Source organism: Populus nigra, chromosome 4, assembly GCF_951802175.1.
Source record: "Populus nigra chromosome 4, ddPopNigr1.1, whole genome shotgun sequence".
NCBI classification, from domain to species: Eukaryota; Viridiplantae; Streptophyta; class Magnoliopsida; order Malpighiales; family Salicaceae; genus Populus; species Populus nigra.
This window is the reverse complement of record NC_084855.1, coordinates 19516508-19533837: the sequence shown is the minus strand read 5'-3', so window position 1 is coordinate 19533837 and position 17330 is coordinate 19516508. Positions and strand designations below refer to the sequence as shown.

At 33.8% G+C, this 17330-nt stretch overlaps 2 protein-coding genes across 3 annotated transcripts; one reads left to right on the top strand and one right to left on the bottom strand.

Moving 5' to 3' along the window:
• Nucleotides 1–1376: 1376 nt before the first annotated feature.
• Nucleotides 1377–6417, top strand: LOC133691985 (sugar transporter ERD6-like 7). Of its 2 annotated transcripts, none has more exons than XM_062112620.1 (19): nt 1377–1788; nt 1957–2187; nt 2318–2380; nt 2734–2823; nt 2907–2966; nt 3063–3128; nt 3233–3298; nt 3511–3586; nt 3723–3787; nt 3881–3973; nt 4061–4141; nt 4267–4351; nt 4996–5039; nt 5129–5191; nt 5284–5343; nt 5422–5475; nt 5573–5632; nt 5712–5826; nt 6068–6417. In XM_062112620.1, the coding sequence occupies exons 2-19, from the start codon at nt 1990–1992 to the stop codon at nt 6181–6183; spliced, it is 1455 nt and encodes a 484-aa protein (XP_061968604.1). In that variant the 5' UTR covers nt 1377–1788; nt 1957–1989; the 3' UTR covers nt 6184–6417. The 2 variants fall into 2 exon arrangements, with proteins under 2 accessions (XP_061968604.1, XP_061968605.1); XM_062112621.1 differs by having other exon boundaries at nt 1377–1869.
• Nucleotides 6418–6529: 112 nt separating this feature from the next.
• LOC133691986 (protein CIA1-like) lies at nt 6530–13536 on the bottom strand. Its single transcript, XM_062112622.1, is given in 11 exon segments — nt 6530–6946; nt 7538–7621; nt 8808–8877; nt 9086–9148; nt 11901–11972; nt 12081–12146; nt 12369–12430; nt 12573–12757; nt 12760–12790; nt 12885–13031; nt 13178–13536. Coding segments are annotated over 11 exon segments (1041 nt in total). The 5' UTR covers nt 13367–13536; the 3' UTR covers nt 6530–6874.
• Between the last annotated feature and the right edge of the window lie 3794 nt (nt 13537–17330).

Sequence of the window (17330 nt, the reverse complement as noted above, 5' to 3'; positions counted from 1 at the left end):
AATTTATTACTAATAAAATATTTTTTAGTTTTTTAATAACCCAACATTTTTAATACAATGCATAGACCATAAATAATCAACCAAAAAAAGAAAAGGCCATCTAGAACTTAATATTGACTATGTCAGGTGGGCTTTTTTTTTCTAATAAAAAATGACAAAGTCAATCTAAGAAAAATGTAGGTTCAATAAGAGCTAGCTTTTAGTTTTCATGTGAATTTAAATTGATGACCGTTTATCCTTTTTATTTCCAACAATAATTTAAATTTAAAAATATTTTCCTCAAAATTATATACTACATTAATTCAATAAATAAAAACTCCTTATAACTACTGGGTGGCACTATATAAACATACAGGGAGTTGCCTTGAGCTTCTTCTAAGATTTTGTTTGGTTTTTCCTTATTGCGAGCTAATTATGTTTTTAAATTATTTTTTTATTTTCAAATTATTTTATTATATTTTAAAATTATTTTAAAATGCTGATATTAAAAATAAACTTTTAAAAATAAAAATAATATTATTTTAATATATTTTCGAACAAAATATCCTTTAAAAAATTTCATTACCCACAATATAGCTATTAATTAATTTCGCATTTTCAGTTTTGCAGCCGAGTTAAAAAAATGGAAAAGCCAGACATTAATTTCGCACCTTACAGTCTCGCAGCCGAGTAAAAAAAAAATGGAAAAGATGGTGGGCTACTCAGCTCCTCAATGAAAGAGGAAGAACGAATCAAGAGAATATCGCAGTCAAATTGGATCTGCCAACCACACATTTAATTTTTTTTTTTCAAATAATTTAATGATATAAATGCCAAGTAGTCATGTGTGTCACGCTGTCTGGCCTAAAAAGGAAGAAGAAACGTAGAGCAGGCTGCAGAACTCATTGGCTGGCTGGAGCAATAAAGACAGGGATTGATGATTTACCTTGAAAGAACTCCTTGGAATTTTGTACCCACTAGAGGCTGGCCAGACCCACAATTAATTAGACGTCAAGGCACCAAATGGACCCTGAAAATACCTCAAGTTGTACAATTTAACTTAATTTTGAGGAGATGAGCAGGTTCAGAATCTAGGCGATGGTAGCTGACGGCTGAAAATTCTCCTGTGGTTGATTTAATGTCAATGAGAAATGATTAAAATGAAATTCATAATCCTATAAAATAAAATAAAACATATTCTCCATTATAATTTGCTTTACGAAATCTGTTTCAATGTGCTTGGTTGACAGAAATCTCTTTCTAGATAGAACAATGAAGTTGCCCTCCCTGAAACGGAGCCACGGGATCTTAAAAACTGTTCGGTGGAAAGGATTGAATAGGATAAAGTAGAAAAATGAAGAGAAGAAATGATAGATATCAATCCATTCTAGAGGGCGTATTTGGGTGTAAGAATGTGACTAACAAGAAGCTATCCGTCTGAATTGGAAAATATGCGAGAAATCCACCCATTTCTTAACTGAGTTTCTATCCATTTCCTATTTCGATTCTCACCCATTTTCACTCATAGTATCTATTCATAAGCTGTCTGGCTAATTAATGCAAAAACGAAACAAAAAAACACATCATCCCTTTTACTCCGTATCCATCCCTCCAGCCAAGCATACCAACAGGTTCTGCCATGTCCATGTGAACTCAGGGGCAATACCATTTAATTATTTGATTATGATGCACATGGCAATCTAGACGTACTTGTCTAGTGATAACAGTTGCTGCTGATGGGTATATCAAGTCAAGAACGCTGTTCGTGGTGGGACAAGTGCGAGTGAATATTGAAGCTTTGAGCACAGCGTACGTGGTTGAGAACTGTCACTTCTTGGGAGCATATTTAAGGAAATTTTAAAAAGAAAAAAGAAAGAAAGAAATAAAAACGTATCTCTTTCTTCTATTTCTCACAAGTCACATCCATCACTGATCTAAAAAGCATTCCTTCACAGACTCTCTCTTTGCCATCTCCAGGCTGCGCAGATTCTGACTGAAAAGAGTGAAGGCATGGGAATCCAAGAGGACCTAGAGCAGTGTAAGAATCGTGCTGAGCATGAAGAGGTAAGAGAACCACTCATGGACAAGAAAAATCAATCAGGCGACCAAGATGGGTTTTTTGCTCAGAGTAGCAGCAAAGAAAGTGCTTGGATGGTTTACCTCAGCACTTTTGTTGCAGTCTGTGGCTCTTTCGCATTTGGCTCATGTGTAAGCTTACCTCCTTTTATTTAGGAACTTACAATACTGATAATTAGCTCTGTTTCCTAAGTTAGCTCGTGTTCCTACATATTTCCTGACAAGCAAGAGTCTTGATTTAATTTGCTGCATGTGGTTTCAGGCAGGCTATTCATCACCCACAGAAAATGCTGTCAGGGAAGATCTCTCTCTATCTCTAGCAGAGGTTAGTTACTAAATTGTCTCCCAGTATATCAAGCACCTATCCAGAGCCAAGTAAACCGGTTGATTTGTCCCCTTATCAATAAGCCTCCTAGCTTGTCAGAAACATGCAAACTTAAGCTGTGGAAGAATAATTGATTTTCAGTAGACATTACAAATATGGCTCCATATCAACTGCGGAAATTGAACTTAAGAGAAAAGTTTCTAGGATCAAAAGATCAGCTAGATCTAGGGTACTTGAAAAGCATCCCCTGTTTACTGATGATGCTGTTTTAAACGCAGCAAATGAACTCTTTGGTTTTTAGCTTCCAAACTTGTATGTGCTACTTACTCTTTGTGTTTGTATGAACTATGAAGTATTCCGTGTTTGGTTCAATATTGACATTCGGTGCAATGATTGGTGCAATCACAAGTGGGCCCATTGCTGATTTAATTGGTCGGAAAGGGGTAAGTAGAGGTATGCTGTGATGAACATTTTTGGATCTAGTGCTTCTTGTGTAGGACTCAACCCTTGTATGGAATGTACGCAGGCGCTGAGAGTGGCTACCAGCTTCTGTATTGCCGGATGGCTAGCCATCTACTTTGCTCAGGTTTGTGTCATCTTAATTTCAGAAGCAAAAGGGATTTTTTTTCCCCCAGACATAATTATCTTATTTCTTGTTACCCTTTCAATTAATACAAAACAGGGGGTTCTGGCGTTGGACCTCGGGAGACTGGCAACAGGTTATGGAATGGGAGTCTTTTCTTATGTGGTAGAATTTTAATCTTCTCGCATTTGCTTCTCAACATGCCTCTACGCACATGGTAGAATATATGTTACTAATGAATTCGATTATGATGCTGACATCTTGACAAGGTACCTGTTTTTATTGCTGAAATTGCACCCAAGAATCTTAGAGGAGGACTAACAGCTACAAATCAGGTAAAGAGATGCTTCTGACAGATCTTGAGAAATGTATCTTTTCAAATGATAACATAATGTCACAAGCTGTGGTGTGTTATGAGGGGACATCAACTTTCTAAATTACGTTTTCTATTGAGGCTTAGTTGGACGGAGTAGATATTTAATATATAATGCAAACCAAAATGTAATGGGACAAGGATCCTCTCTAATCATATCATCTCATGATGCAGCTTATGATCTGCGGTGGAGTGTCTGTTGCGTTCATAATAGGAACCGTGCTGACATGGAGGGCTTTGGCATTGACTGGTATTCCTTGATCTATTGCCTACTCAATCATCACGGGATCTAGAATGGGCATTATTTTTCAGAAAATTTAAATGGTCGTGTCGAAAACACTAAAAATATTTGTAGAGCAGGAAGCTTACCTCTAGAGTGCTTGCAGGGCTTGTTCCTTGTGCAATTCTGGTTTTTGGCCTCTTTCTGATTCCCGAATCTCCCAGATGGCTGGTAACGAACAGCAATTGAATACACACTCTGCCTCCACACACACACACACACACACACACACACACACACATAATGAAAATGGCGTGGTTACAGGCAAAGAGAGGACGTGAAGAAGAGTTTCAAACAGCTCTACAAAAGCTTCGTGGCAAGGAAGCTGATATATATCAGGAGGCAACTGAAATCAAGGTTCTTATCTGAAATCTGTATTCTGCATGCTGTTAATGTAGTCGCAATTTGAAGAAAAGTATGATGAGTTTTATGCTTTTGTGACAGGAGTACATAGAAACTCTTGAACGGCTCCCAAAAGCCAGATTCCTAGATTTGTTTCAAAGAAGATACCTCCGCTCAGTCATTGTATTATTCCTTTTTGCAACCTTGCAATCCTATATTTCTTTATTTTCCAGTTGGCCTCACCAGAAAGGATTTATTTATCATGAACTCTGATAGTCAATTGATACATTTTCTACCAATTTGATCAGATAGGAGTAGGACTGATGGTCTTTCAACAATTTGGAGGAATCAATGGGGTCTGCTTTTATGTCAGCAATATTTTTGAGTCAGCAGGTAAAGAGGTCTTGATAAACACTACTATCAAAGGAGATACATGGCCCCTGCCCTTTCCACCAAACAGGGAACTAAACATAAAATTTTATATCCACCCTGCTTTCAAGTCAGCAGGCCAATATTTGATGCGCATATAGCATAAATAAAAGTTAGGGTTATCAGATCCTAAGATTAGAGCCCTCAACATTGTACAGGAATAGAAAAAATTTCTAATATTTTATAAAAAGTCTGAACAATGTGAGTTTGAATCCCTAACAATAAATTAGACATTCCTATTTATACTAGTTCTAGAACTAGAATCCTTTATAGAAAAAGCATTTCTGATTAACACTTGCCTAACTAATAGAATCCATCTAGTATTAGGATTCCTAATTAGTAAAATCTTAATTCAATTAAAAATTCTAATCTAAATAGAAAAAATAATCCAAATAAAACAAGGTGCATAAAAATAATCTCACACACTAACTTCCATCCTAAAAGCCTTCCTGATCTCTGATCATGATAGAATTTTAACCCAGTAGAAAACAAAGCCTTCATACATCAACCAAAGAACATCAAATAATTCAAGCTTTTTTGCTGATACTTTCTAGAATGTTTTGAATCTCCATTGGTACTCTAATATTTGAAATTCTGCATTATTTCAGGATTTTCTCCCAGTCTTGGAACCATAATCTATGCCATTCTTCAGGTTTCTTTCTTTCAGTAATTTTGTTAGCTTCAAGAAATCAAAATGTCATACTCCAATAGGATTACGTTGAAAAAAAAATTATTTTGTAGGTTGTGGTTACTGCCCTCAACACAATTGTAATAGATAAAGCCGGAAGAAAGCCTCTATTACTGGTAAATTTCTGTCCAACGCAGTTAGCTGTGGAAATTTCATCTTGACTCATCACCCTTCAGGTATTGAAAGTTAATTTATCTATGTATTCCAGGTTTCTGCATCAGGACTGATTCTTGGCTGTTTAATAACTGCGATTTCATTCTACCTAAAGGTTATTGCTAACTTTAGACCTCATAAATTCAATGTCTCTCAAATACTGACATGTAAAAGTGACCTTCTGCAAAACTAGGTTCATGAATTGGCAGTCAAATCAGTCCCGGCACTTACTTTAACTGGCATACTGGTAATTATAATCATTGTCAGATAATATTTCTCTTGAGATTGATCTCCAACTATGTAACTTCTCATTTACATATCTTTGATAAATACTTTTGGTTCAGCTATATATCGGCTCATTTTCAGCAGGAATGGGTGCAGTTCCGTGGGTAATAATGTCTGAGGTAATCTAAGTTCCAAGATGAAAATTCCATCTATGAATTCATTATTCCACCCAAAAAAGACAATTGCCTTTTGTTGCAGATTTTTCCAATAAATATTAAGGGAGTGGCTGGAAGCTTAGCAACACTTGTGAACTGGTTTGGTGCATGGGCGATTTCCTACACTTACAACTACCTTATGTCCTGGAGCTCCTATGGTAAACAAATCTAAAACTTATTCAACGAAACGATGCAAAAATTTAGCATAATACAAAGAATCAATTTATTGGCAACCAGCTCGCAAGATAAATATATAATGGAAGAACTGAAATAAATACCAAGAGCTACATAGTAGTTTTTAAGAACGATATCAAGATGTGCAAAAGTGAAAACATTTAGTTTCAAAGACAGCTCTGGTTCACAAAGCAGTTAGTTAAATTATACAAGAATGGTTTTCAGGTACCTTCATTCTTTATGCTGCAATCAACGCGCTGGCTATAGTGTTTGTGGTCATGGTGGTGCCAGAAACAAAAGGGAGAACTCTGGAGCAAATCCAAGCAGCCATTAATACATAGAGAAATTGACAGGGTGTATTGAATACATTTATTTCACGGAAATAAAGACCCTTACCCAGATATGATCTACTCTGACGGACCATTTACCCCTTTTGAGGGCAACCAGAAGAAATTTTGGAAAATACTTCCTAGCATGAAGTATGATGTTTTTCACATAAACAACTCAGTCGTATAGGTAGTGCAACCTTGGTATCTTCTGTGATTTTGTATTCAAAACTGCTGCTTTTTTTTTTTTTGCCCCTCTCTTTTCACTCGGTAAATTATGAACAGAACATCAACCGTCAATATATAAACAGCATGCCCATAAGTGGAATGATAAGGTGAAAAAAGAAGCAAAAAGACAACATTAATATCCAAATTACAATCTCTGATAATTTTATTTCTGCTCCCAATTTAGTTCTGGCAGACTATATACAGTCTCGTTCTAAAACCCAGTATCATGAGTCGCTCCAATTTGACCAGTCAAATAATACATTAAGAATAAAAATACATATGCTTTATTTAATATGGAAAACTTCCGACTTCCATTGTAGAGAAACGTCAAGTCAACCCAGCTCCATCCACTACACTGATCAACTTATAACAGGAGATTAACAAGAGATTTATATCTAAAACATGTATCAATTTCAAGATCCCAGAAGTTGGGTCTCGTGCTTCATGAAATCATAACCATCATTATCAAAAAGTTGTATCAGGTTAGAGTTGCCAGTTCCCATATCTTTATTTTCCCATCATCACTTGTGGAAGCAAGTAGCCGGGTTTCCTGGCAAGAATCAACAATCATATACAGAAACACAATACAGATACAATCACGATTTCAATACTAAGCATTAATTCCCCGCCCCCAGCACAAAAAGTTTGAAAATGAGAAACCAAATAAAGGGCACTATAGGCTCTAAGATAGGTGATGTCCTCACCCCTTTTAGCCTTTTCAAGATGTGAGCTCAAGCTTTTCATCTTTTCAGTACAGCTAAATGATATAAAACCATTTTAACCAAAATTGCGCTAGTTTTAGCAGGGTGAATGGTGAGAGAACAGAAGTTTCAAGTGTCAGCACATGTTTTTTTTATTATTACTGTTGCTGTGCAGTAGATAGTAGTATAATTGTTTCAAGATAAGTATCATCAGGGAAAGCAGGGAAATATATATTTGGTTTACAAGGACACTTGAATGGCAAGCATCACTCTATCGTCATAGAACCCAAGAATCTACTACCAACCCCCCTTCCTCTCCTCCCACCAGATCCTATTGTACTTAATTTATGCATTCATTTCAGCACAAACACAAACATCAAATACACTATAAAAAAATTGCTGTGAGTGTGTAATCTCAACACTTCCAAAAGAAAGCTTACCCCAGGGCCCCATTGCACTGAGTTTATGTCCATATTGTGAGCCTTTTCCCTTTTCAGCAACAGTTTATATGAAGGACCGTCAACCTGTAACAAACACACAATAGTCTCACTTAATCCTTCTTTTCCTAATTCACTAATCAATATATCAAGTCAAGAGTAAGGCATCCTCAATTTATGAGCATCCATAAATAGGAACTTCACAAGGTCGCATTACCTCATCAGACCAATTTCAAATCAAAATCAGATACAAGTGTTTCCATCTATGTTGTGATAATATATTTCAAAAGGTTACTTAGGTGATTAGCTTATAGTTTTTGCAATCAACCTGAAATTTGGCATTCTTGAGATACCAGAACTGAGTAAAATCTATAACTAATTTTATGAAATAAGATTACAAAAAAGGTAAAGTGTAAGAAATTCACAAGAAAAACTAAGTTGAGTAAGAATGTGTTTGTTGCTCGCACACAGGGGATCACAAGTTGCACTCTTTAGCAATGTTAGCAAAATGTTCACTTTTTAGGACAAAAGTGCCCCAACAGTGATTTGCACTAAAACTGTTTTCAGGACAAGGTGGTTAGTTTCATTTTCCCCTCGCTCAGAGCAATAATATTTAGTTCTTTCCTTTCTTTAAATATCCATCCAACTTTTGAGTTTTGAGGATAATTCTCTCCATGCCACTATACTGGACAAAAATTATTGAAACAGGAAAAGTTCACAAATCAAAGGATTTGGATATGAAGCAATTAATCAGCAGAAAAAACTAATATAAAAGGAAATGAAAGCAAGAATAAATCGAGAGAATCAAACCATTGAACTTCTAAATAATTTATCTAAGATGTGAAAACTGAACTGAGGAAAAGAAAGAAAAAACCTAATGAAAAACAGTTGCTTAATTTAAACCACCACCACTCCATGAAGTTCATTGTTAGGAATAACAAAGATAGGTAAGAGGTAGATAAGGAGGGGGGATCCGTTGAGACTTAGATAGTGAAAATATATTGAACTCCAAAAACCATGTCCTCAAGCACTTTTATTCTAGGGAGTAAATAAACAAGCAGTTTTCGTCCCAAAAGGCAGGTAGCTAACTTGTGAAAGAGAGAACTTAGCAGCTATCCATACATGGTAATGTTGTTTATGTCTACATACTTGACATGCTGCAAAAACAATTTAAGGGGTTTTTGTTATTTCGATGCAATGCAAATAACAGAGCAACTTCCCTGGTATGTTAAATCAGTAGATATAATAAAGTGAGGGTATAAATTATTAATACCAAACCATCTTTGTTCTCCAGAAAAAACCGTAGACCATCATCAGCTGCTCCGCTTGCTATAATACCTTCCCTGTTCAAAAATTAAGGGGTGCAAAAACATAGAATTTAGAAAGAACCAATGCTGAAAGACAAAGGGTAACCCAGAAAAAGTATATGTTACCCATAACATCCACAAGAGCACCCAATGATAAGTTAATAAAGAAAGGGAACAGCCAGAAACAACGTCAAACAATGAAGAAGACATGATATTTTGTTCAATTAAATTAAAGGGTTGCTACCTTGACCAATGAACTGAAAAGATCGTTCGATCATGATAACCTGAGAGAGTGCAAAGATGATTCCTGAAAAACAGACCATGTTGTCAACAAGTATTGTTTTGTGTGTGGGCAAGCACCCTGCATAATTTGAAAATGGCCTATAATTTCATCATACCAAATACAAATGAAACGATAAATGATACCTTTGGGGTGTGAATCCCAAATCCATTCTTATTCTTTTTCTAACTATCATAACTAAATAAACTTTGATAAAACTCATAAAAACAATTTGTTAATGGATGTGGATAAACATTTTGGGCATCCAGAATAAAAGGTGGACAACAGGTTAGGGATGGGGAGCATCTGCTATAATTATCTTATGCCACATAAATCTCACATCAAATTGGCGTGTAAGAGCATCATAATCAAGTCTTTGTTTCCTGAATTATTCAAATAAAGCACATTGATAATAGGATGTAGGAAAAGAGAGCACAAACACCAAAAAAAAAAGAATCGATATAGAATAGAAACAAAATCACCAACAAGAGAGACACTCAATCTTGAAGAAAACAAATCAAGAGAGACAAACTCAATCTTGAAAGCAAAACAAGAGACACTCAATCTTGCAAAAACTCAAAGTTTTAATTTCAATTAATAATTCAAGGACCAAAATAACTAATCTCTGGGTGCTTATGTATATGCATCAAACCAAAAAAAATTGAAAAATCTAACAAGTCTTAGATAAATAAAAATAATCCTAATTTAACAACTGAAAAATAAATACTAATATTTCTAAAAATAAAATGTAGAATAATCACACAATATTAAAACTCCTGATCAATTAAAAACCAATTTCCATTGTAGTACTTCATTTTCTCTTGGTTGGAAAAAAACTCAACCTCAATTTCTAAAGTGTTGAAATAGCAAAAACTCCATGAAGTTGCAAGCACTCCCTAAAAAAAAATATTTGCATTTGAAGCATTTCAATCTTCTGTAAGCAATATTAGCAATAAGATAGTCTACTCGGCTATAATATTGAATTTAGAAGGAACATTAAAGTCAATTTGATCAACCTCATCTTTGAGCTCTTCAATGATAGAATCTTTACTCATGGCACTTCAAAATCTTCTTATACTATATTAGTTGTTTGAACTTCTTAATCTGTAAATTCGTGTTCATCTTGTGTTTGCACAATCATAATTTCCTCTAATAAGTTTCTCCAATGTCTTCTTCAATGCATTCATCAACTTGTTCTACACTGGTTGTTTAAAACGCTCAACTTCTATTTTGAATTGACAAATGTATTATTGAATTTTGTATGATTAGTTTGCAAATTTGCATGGTTTGGATTTGGGTTTCTAAAGAATTAATAGTGCTAGTGATTTTGGTGACCTCAATGTTGCTAATCAATGGAGGTTGATAAATTGCATGTTGTGACAATCTGACTTTTGGTTTTGGAGGATAGATGGTATTTATAAGATGCATATTCCCGTAGTACATTTGTAATTTACCCATATCTGTGAGTCGAATATCCATCTTACAACAATTTTCATAAAATTTTCATAAACACAAGTGTAATTAAGTTCAAATAAAGCCGAAACAAAATGTTTCACATATTGAATTGAAAAACAGCAAATTCCTCAAACATAAATATATTCTCCAAAATGTTTCATGTAATACATCCACTTCGATTGATGGGAGAACCTAAACAAACAAAACAAAGCTTATCTCACTTCTTTATTCCTGAAGAACTACACTTCTCCTATCAGAATTACATTCTCTATGATTTTCAAAAGATTAACCATGAGCAAGAGTAGTATACATTCTTGTTCCTCGAACCATATAAATCATATCAATAAAGTAGCATATAGGAATAGCTTATCACAAAGACAAAAGAAAAGAAATCCACCAACCCTACAGATGTTGGCACAAATTCTGGAAACAAATAGAATTCCCAACTAGCACAGCAAGATAAAGTTAGTGTGGGTGGAATTTTGCTCAATTATCACATATATGTGACTTTGGGAATCTGTGGTACTACCACTAATTCTGTTTGATTTGTCTTCTTCTTTTTTTCTGTTCTTTTAGTAGACTTCTTTTTGGTTTGAAAAAACCAAAACCCTAGATTTGGTATTGGCCAAATTGGCAAAGTAATTGCAGGAAGAAAAAGAGAGGAGAAACACACAAATTTCTAGGTGGGCGCCAAATTGATCTAGGATAGAAGAAGAAAAAATCACCAAAACCAAAGAATTAAAGTAGAATAGTAACCAAAAATCACCAACAAGAGAGAGACACTATCTTGAAGGGACCAAATTAAAAAAGACACACTCAATCTTGAAAGTAAAACAAGAGATACACACTCAATATTGTATAAACTCAAAGTTTTAGTCAATAATTCAAAGACCAAAATAACTAATGTTTAAGCACTTATTTATATACACCAAACCAAATAAAATAAAATAAAAACCAATAAGTCTTACTTCAATAAGGAAACTAAAATCCTAATTTAACTACTAATATTCCAAAATATTTAAATCTAGAATAATTACATAATATTATAACTAATAAATAAATAAAAACTAATTCCCATTGTTGTCCTTCATTCTCTGCCACAAATAATTCTAGTGTCATTTGCAAAAATACACAGATTATCAGGTGGCCTACTACTTAGGACCAACAGAATTTCAATCCATAATTTCAAATATTTTTTTTATCACAAGTCATTCACACTAATTTGAAGTCATTTCTTTATTTGAATTCTAATAGTGAAGGTGCACTATAAGATGTAAGAAATGAAAGTAGAAGACCCAATAAGCATAAAGAGCATGCTTCTCACCAAGGAGCGTGCCCATCACCCAACACCATCCTCCCAACATCTGTTTCCCATATTTTTAGGGTAAGATCATCACTGCAAAGTCAACCCAAAATCCATTCAATTGCTTTTGTTTCTAGATACCTTAAAAATAAAAATCACCCCAACCAATGATCATCAAACTTAGGAAAAAGCTTTACATACCTACAAGTAACCATTCTGTCTCCTTCAGCGTTAAAAGAAAGTGCCCAGACAGTAGAAGAGTGACCACTGAGTAGGAAACAGCACTTGTTCAATTAGATTAGCTCGTCATATTGCAAAGGGAGTTATCAATAAGCCAACAAATAACATTAACTATAGTCTATGTAAAACCTAACTATATCAGCTAGCCTGCATAATGGTCTAATGCAAAAGAATAGCGCGTCTACAAGAGTAGCATAAAAGCAAAGGAAGGGGTGGGGGAGGAAGGAAGGAAGGGAAGAGAGAGAGTACTTGTTAGATTCACCTAAGGTTTGAACACAATGCCAATCACCAGTGCCATCCTCAGCCCAAACCTGTATTTCTATGAAAATTATAAAGTTGATCTCATATTTTTAAAATTGTTATGAAAGCAGGAATGGAAATTTTGGAATCAGCTTTTCACAAAGAAAGAAAAAGAAAAGGCAGAGATGAGCAATTTTACCCATAAAAAAGTACCTTAACAGTATTATCATAACTACAAGAAAACAAAACATCCATAGTTGGATGCCATTTAACCATTTTAACATCTTGTGTGTGTCCTTGCAAAACCGAAGCACACTCGAATTCATTCCCAGGCATCACTTCCCAAATCCAAACAGTCTTATCCCGACTACACGTCGCAAGGAACGAACCAGATGCATCCAAGACACACTTTTCACTTCATTTTCATGACCCTAAAAAGTAAATAAATTATTAGTCCCAGGTATGATAAAATTTTATCAAACTGGAAGAGAAAAAAAAAACAATCTTTTTTCTTAAATTAAATACCTCTAAAGTAGAAACACATTCAAAATCACCGCTAATATTTTCCCAAATGGAAGTGGTGGCATCAAAGCTGGCGGTTGCCAACAATTTCCCAGAAGGTGACCAGGCACACGACCGAACAGTTCTAGTGTGTGTTTCTTCCAGAACTGCCTGCAGTCATCCCATAATTAATCATAAGATTCTCCCAACACAAGAATCTACTAAATTAACACAACTTCCTAACCAGACACACGACCAAAATATTCTAGTATAGGTTCCAACTTTATCTGACTTGCGAAAGATGAAGAAGAAGAAACCTTGCAGTGCCAAAGGCGAGTGGAAGGAGTCTGCTCCCAGATTCGAACAGTCTTATCGCCGCTACAAGAAGCGAAGACAGGAGAAGTTGCTGTGGCTGGATTCCAAGCTAAGCTCCAAACCCTATCGGCGTGTCCTTCAAGTGTTTGAATCTCCTTCAGTATCATATTGCCGTCGTCGTCCAAATCCATGCTCAAATGAATTGTGTATCTTGATTTATGCTATGTAGTCAGAAAAATATTCTCAAGTAAGAAATAGATTTTATTTTATTTTCAGTTTGATTATAAAAAAGTTCAGTTGGCATCAAATAAGAAAATCATATATATCCCTGTGATATAGTTCTATCGATTTACTACAAAATAAAGAAAATATATGCCACTTATTAGATCAATCAATGGAGCGTGTTTAAACAACTTGTTAATATAAAAAAAGAAAAAAGCAAAAGAAATAGGCTTTATTTCTTATTAATTAATATTAATACTAATAAATTAAAAGAGCTGCAATTTTTACTATTCGTTATTGTATGTCTACTCACTAAATGAACATTACTATTTTTCAATTTTTCATTTTGATTGTTGAACTTTACTCTCTTTTTTAATTTCATCTTTCCATGTCATATTTGTGGCAATTAATGTGTTTATAGTTTCTTCTTTTTGCATATTATTTGCAATTCAAGGTTTGTGTGGAGTTTCAAATTTGAAATTGAGGCTAATTTGATGAAATAGAAAAAATATATGTTATAAAAGGATCAAGATAAAAAAAAAATAATAATAATGGGGCTTTCTTCAAATTCATGCAAAAAATCATTTTTTCATCCAAAAATTATCCATTTACTCATTTTGGTCCCTTTAGTTTTAGAATTTCATGTTTAGTCCTAAAATTTATTTATTTTTAATTTCAATCCTTGAGTTTTAAAAAAGAAGAGAGAAAGTTGATGGAAAATAAGAAGGAAAGAAAAAGTGATCGGTTAATCAAATCTCAGTAACAAAAAAGTCGGTCTTGGTTTTATTAGGTTCCTCTTAACAAAATGAGTTTTATTGAGGTGATTTTGAACATCACCGCAACAAATAGATCGAGGCTCAGGATATTTTTTTTTTGTTTAATTTTGATTTTTTTTATTGATTTTAGGATGTTTTTAGGTTGTCAATTTGTCTATTTAGGTGCAAAGAAAAGGTACGAGGATGAAAAAGAATTTTTTTCTTGTTTTTTGCTTTTTGTTAGATTTGCCGGAATATATGAATTGAATTGATTTTCTAGGGTTAAATCAATTTATCTGTTTGGAATTTTTTTCAAGGTATTAACTTGATTTCCAAATGAAATTTAACTCTTAAAAATAACCAAAAACATACTCAAGAAATTAAATTCTAATTGATATTGAAAAATATTTTCCAAAAATACCCTCTCTTTAATTCCTTTTAAAAACCATAACTTACATCTCTTATTTCCCCTAATCAATTTATCACACCTTGTGAAGTTATTTCTGGTGCAGGTTTGTTTTAATAAATAACTATTGTTTTTATCCTTTTGAGATTACAAAGTTTTGTTTTAAGATTATTGACTATTGTATTAGTTTTTTAAAAAAAAAAAGTAAAAGAAGAGAAAATTGGGTTTGTGATTAAGGAAGAGGATTGGTATGGTAATTGAAGAAGGGGGCAAATAATTGATTACAGAGAAGTGATGGAATAAATATGATTGCATCAGGCATACACATCAAGATGGTCCTGAAGAGCTGAATGGGAGGGGTTTCCTTCTGGGACTAGCTGCTGCTGCTCTCTTATGCTTGTAAGCATATAGTGAACGAATTTGAGTTTTATAGAGAAATGTTGTGATCCTTACAGATGTTTTTCAAGAGAAGATGCCTTTCAGTGTTCCTCCCTAACTTTGCCTCCAAAGCATAGTTTTTAAGTGTTACTTGGTGGTCGATCCAGTATATTAAACGGGTCACGAGTCAGATGGGTTGACCTGGATCAACCCAAAATATATAAAAAAAAACTCTGCTTTTTGAAAGGTTTCTCTCTTTCCATATTTTCTACTCTCCGTTTGCTATGTTTGTGCTGTTCATTGGCGTCAATCTACACATTTGGGCAAAGTAACATGAAAAAAGACTTGTTTTTCCCTTTCGATCCCTCTCTTTCTTCTCCAAATTCTCGCTTTATCGCTATCCTAGTTTGGGACGATAGAACAGAGAGAGAAAAGAGCTGGGGAAAGAAAGGTGTTATTTTTCTAATCTGAAAAAAGATTTCAACTTGAACAGATCCTGGAATTCCTCCATTGTGTAAGCTTTTTCTTATCTCTTTCTTTCTTCCTTTCTTTCTTTATCAATTTGACTGATTGTTTCCTGTCACTGTCATTTCTTGTTGTTGTTTAATGACTTCACCTGGCAATCCAAATCAATAACAACAAAGAGGTGGGGGAATATACGGGGAGGAGGAGGTTTAGATTTGAATAAACTGTTCAAACCCTCTTCTTCAAATCCTATGAATATGATGCAGCCCAATATCCAACAACAGCAACAACAAGGCCCTTCTCCATCTCCCAATATCAGCACTACCACAAGCTGCTTTTTAATAGTAAAAGGCAAAAACAACAAAAACAACATCGTTTCATATGCGTGTGTGTGTGTGTATCAAAATAGGTTGAGTCTTAACCGGGTTTCATCGAACCAACTTTCCGGTGGGTTTTTACTCAAACCCGGACCAATCTCGGGCCGGTCCGAGTTTCAAAACTATACTAAAAAGGCTTGTGGCCATAGCCATATACATGTGGTCAATAATAACTCTTGATGAGTTTGGGTATGGACCTGCTAAGAAATTGCAAAAGACCAACTTCATCAATTTTTTTTTGTATATAATATAAGACGTTATTAATTCAATAAGAATTCTTCATGGGAGACACGATTAATATTGCTAACTTAATTTATTTTCACATATGTTTTAAATAATATAATTAAATTTAATTTTATAATTTAGTATTTTATTATCAACCTTAAAGGCATGCTTGTCACGCCAAATTATCTCCAAAGAAAAAATGTCATTTTCTACTCTTAAAGCATGTTTGCTAAATACGGTCTTAACGCATTTTTTATGCCTTTAACTTTTGGATAAGGGTGTGCTTGAAAAACATGTGGTATTGTACTCTTTTTAACATTAGTTTGCCTTTACTATCATGTTTAGCCAAGTAAGCCCTAAAACATTTCTGATAATTCTGAAAAAATTCAGGGACTGTTTTAAAATTATTTATGGGTTTCTCGCATATTTTTTCAATAATTTCACTTAATATTGGACTGTAAAATTACACTGTAAGATACTAATTTTATATTAAAAATATTCAATTTTCTCCAAAATCTTAAAAAATTTAAAAAAAATCCCTTATTCCAAAAATAAAAAAATATGTTTTTGTTTGAGTGTATACAACCAAACTCTAAAAGTTTTTCATGCATATCTTATAAAGAAAAAACAATAACAAAGATACATTTTTATCATATTTTAAAAAAATACATAAACGGATATCATAATCAGTTTATGATTATCCATTAAGATTTGCCTGAAATTTAAAAAACACTACAAAAATTAATTTTTTTAGTTAATATTTGGGATATGAATTTTACAACATAATGCATACTCTTGGTATTAAATTAAATGAATTAACAAAAATAAAATGTTAGGAATTAAATGTAGACTTTAATATTTAGGGTTATAAAATTTCACTGTAAAGTATATCCTTAAGTATTAAAGATACAAAGTAGAAAGAAATACGACATTAATTTTTTAGCCTTAGAATAGTTAAGTTTTAGCCCGATAAAGGTCAAGGCCTGACTTTTTTTGAACCTTAGACAGACTAACGAATAGAAACATGACTTTGAAAAAAAAAAAACAATTGACCAATAATACAACTTACCATAGATAGGGTGCGTTGTGGGTGATGCATCTTTCTTATACATAACTAGTCTCCTTACCCAAACTTTTGCATACCATTAGGTTTTTTAATTACTATAATACTAGGTGATGACTCATAAACACTTTAAATCATATTTTTTATAATTTATCCCAACACATCAAAAAACCTCTCGATCTAGGAGGCAAATCCATCATTCAACATTGTGTATGCCACGACACCAACCATAGGACACATTGTCGAGTGAGAAGAAAACATGGC

Coding starts and splice junctions, on each gene's coding strand:
- LOC133691985 (XM_062112620.1), top strand. CDS start 1,990: ATGGGAATCCAAGAGGACCTAGAGCAGTGTAAGAATCGTGCTGAGCAT. Junction 2,381..2,733: donor TCTCTCTATCTCTAGCAGAG/GTTAGTTACTAA, acceptor TGAACTATGAAG/TATTCCGTGTTTGGTTCAAT. Junction 5,344..5,421: donor CGATTTCATTCTACCTAAAG/GTTATTGCTAAC, acceptor CTGCAAAACTAG/GTTCATGAATTGGCAGTCAA.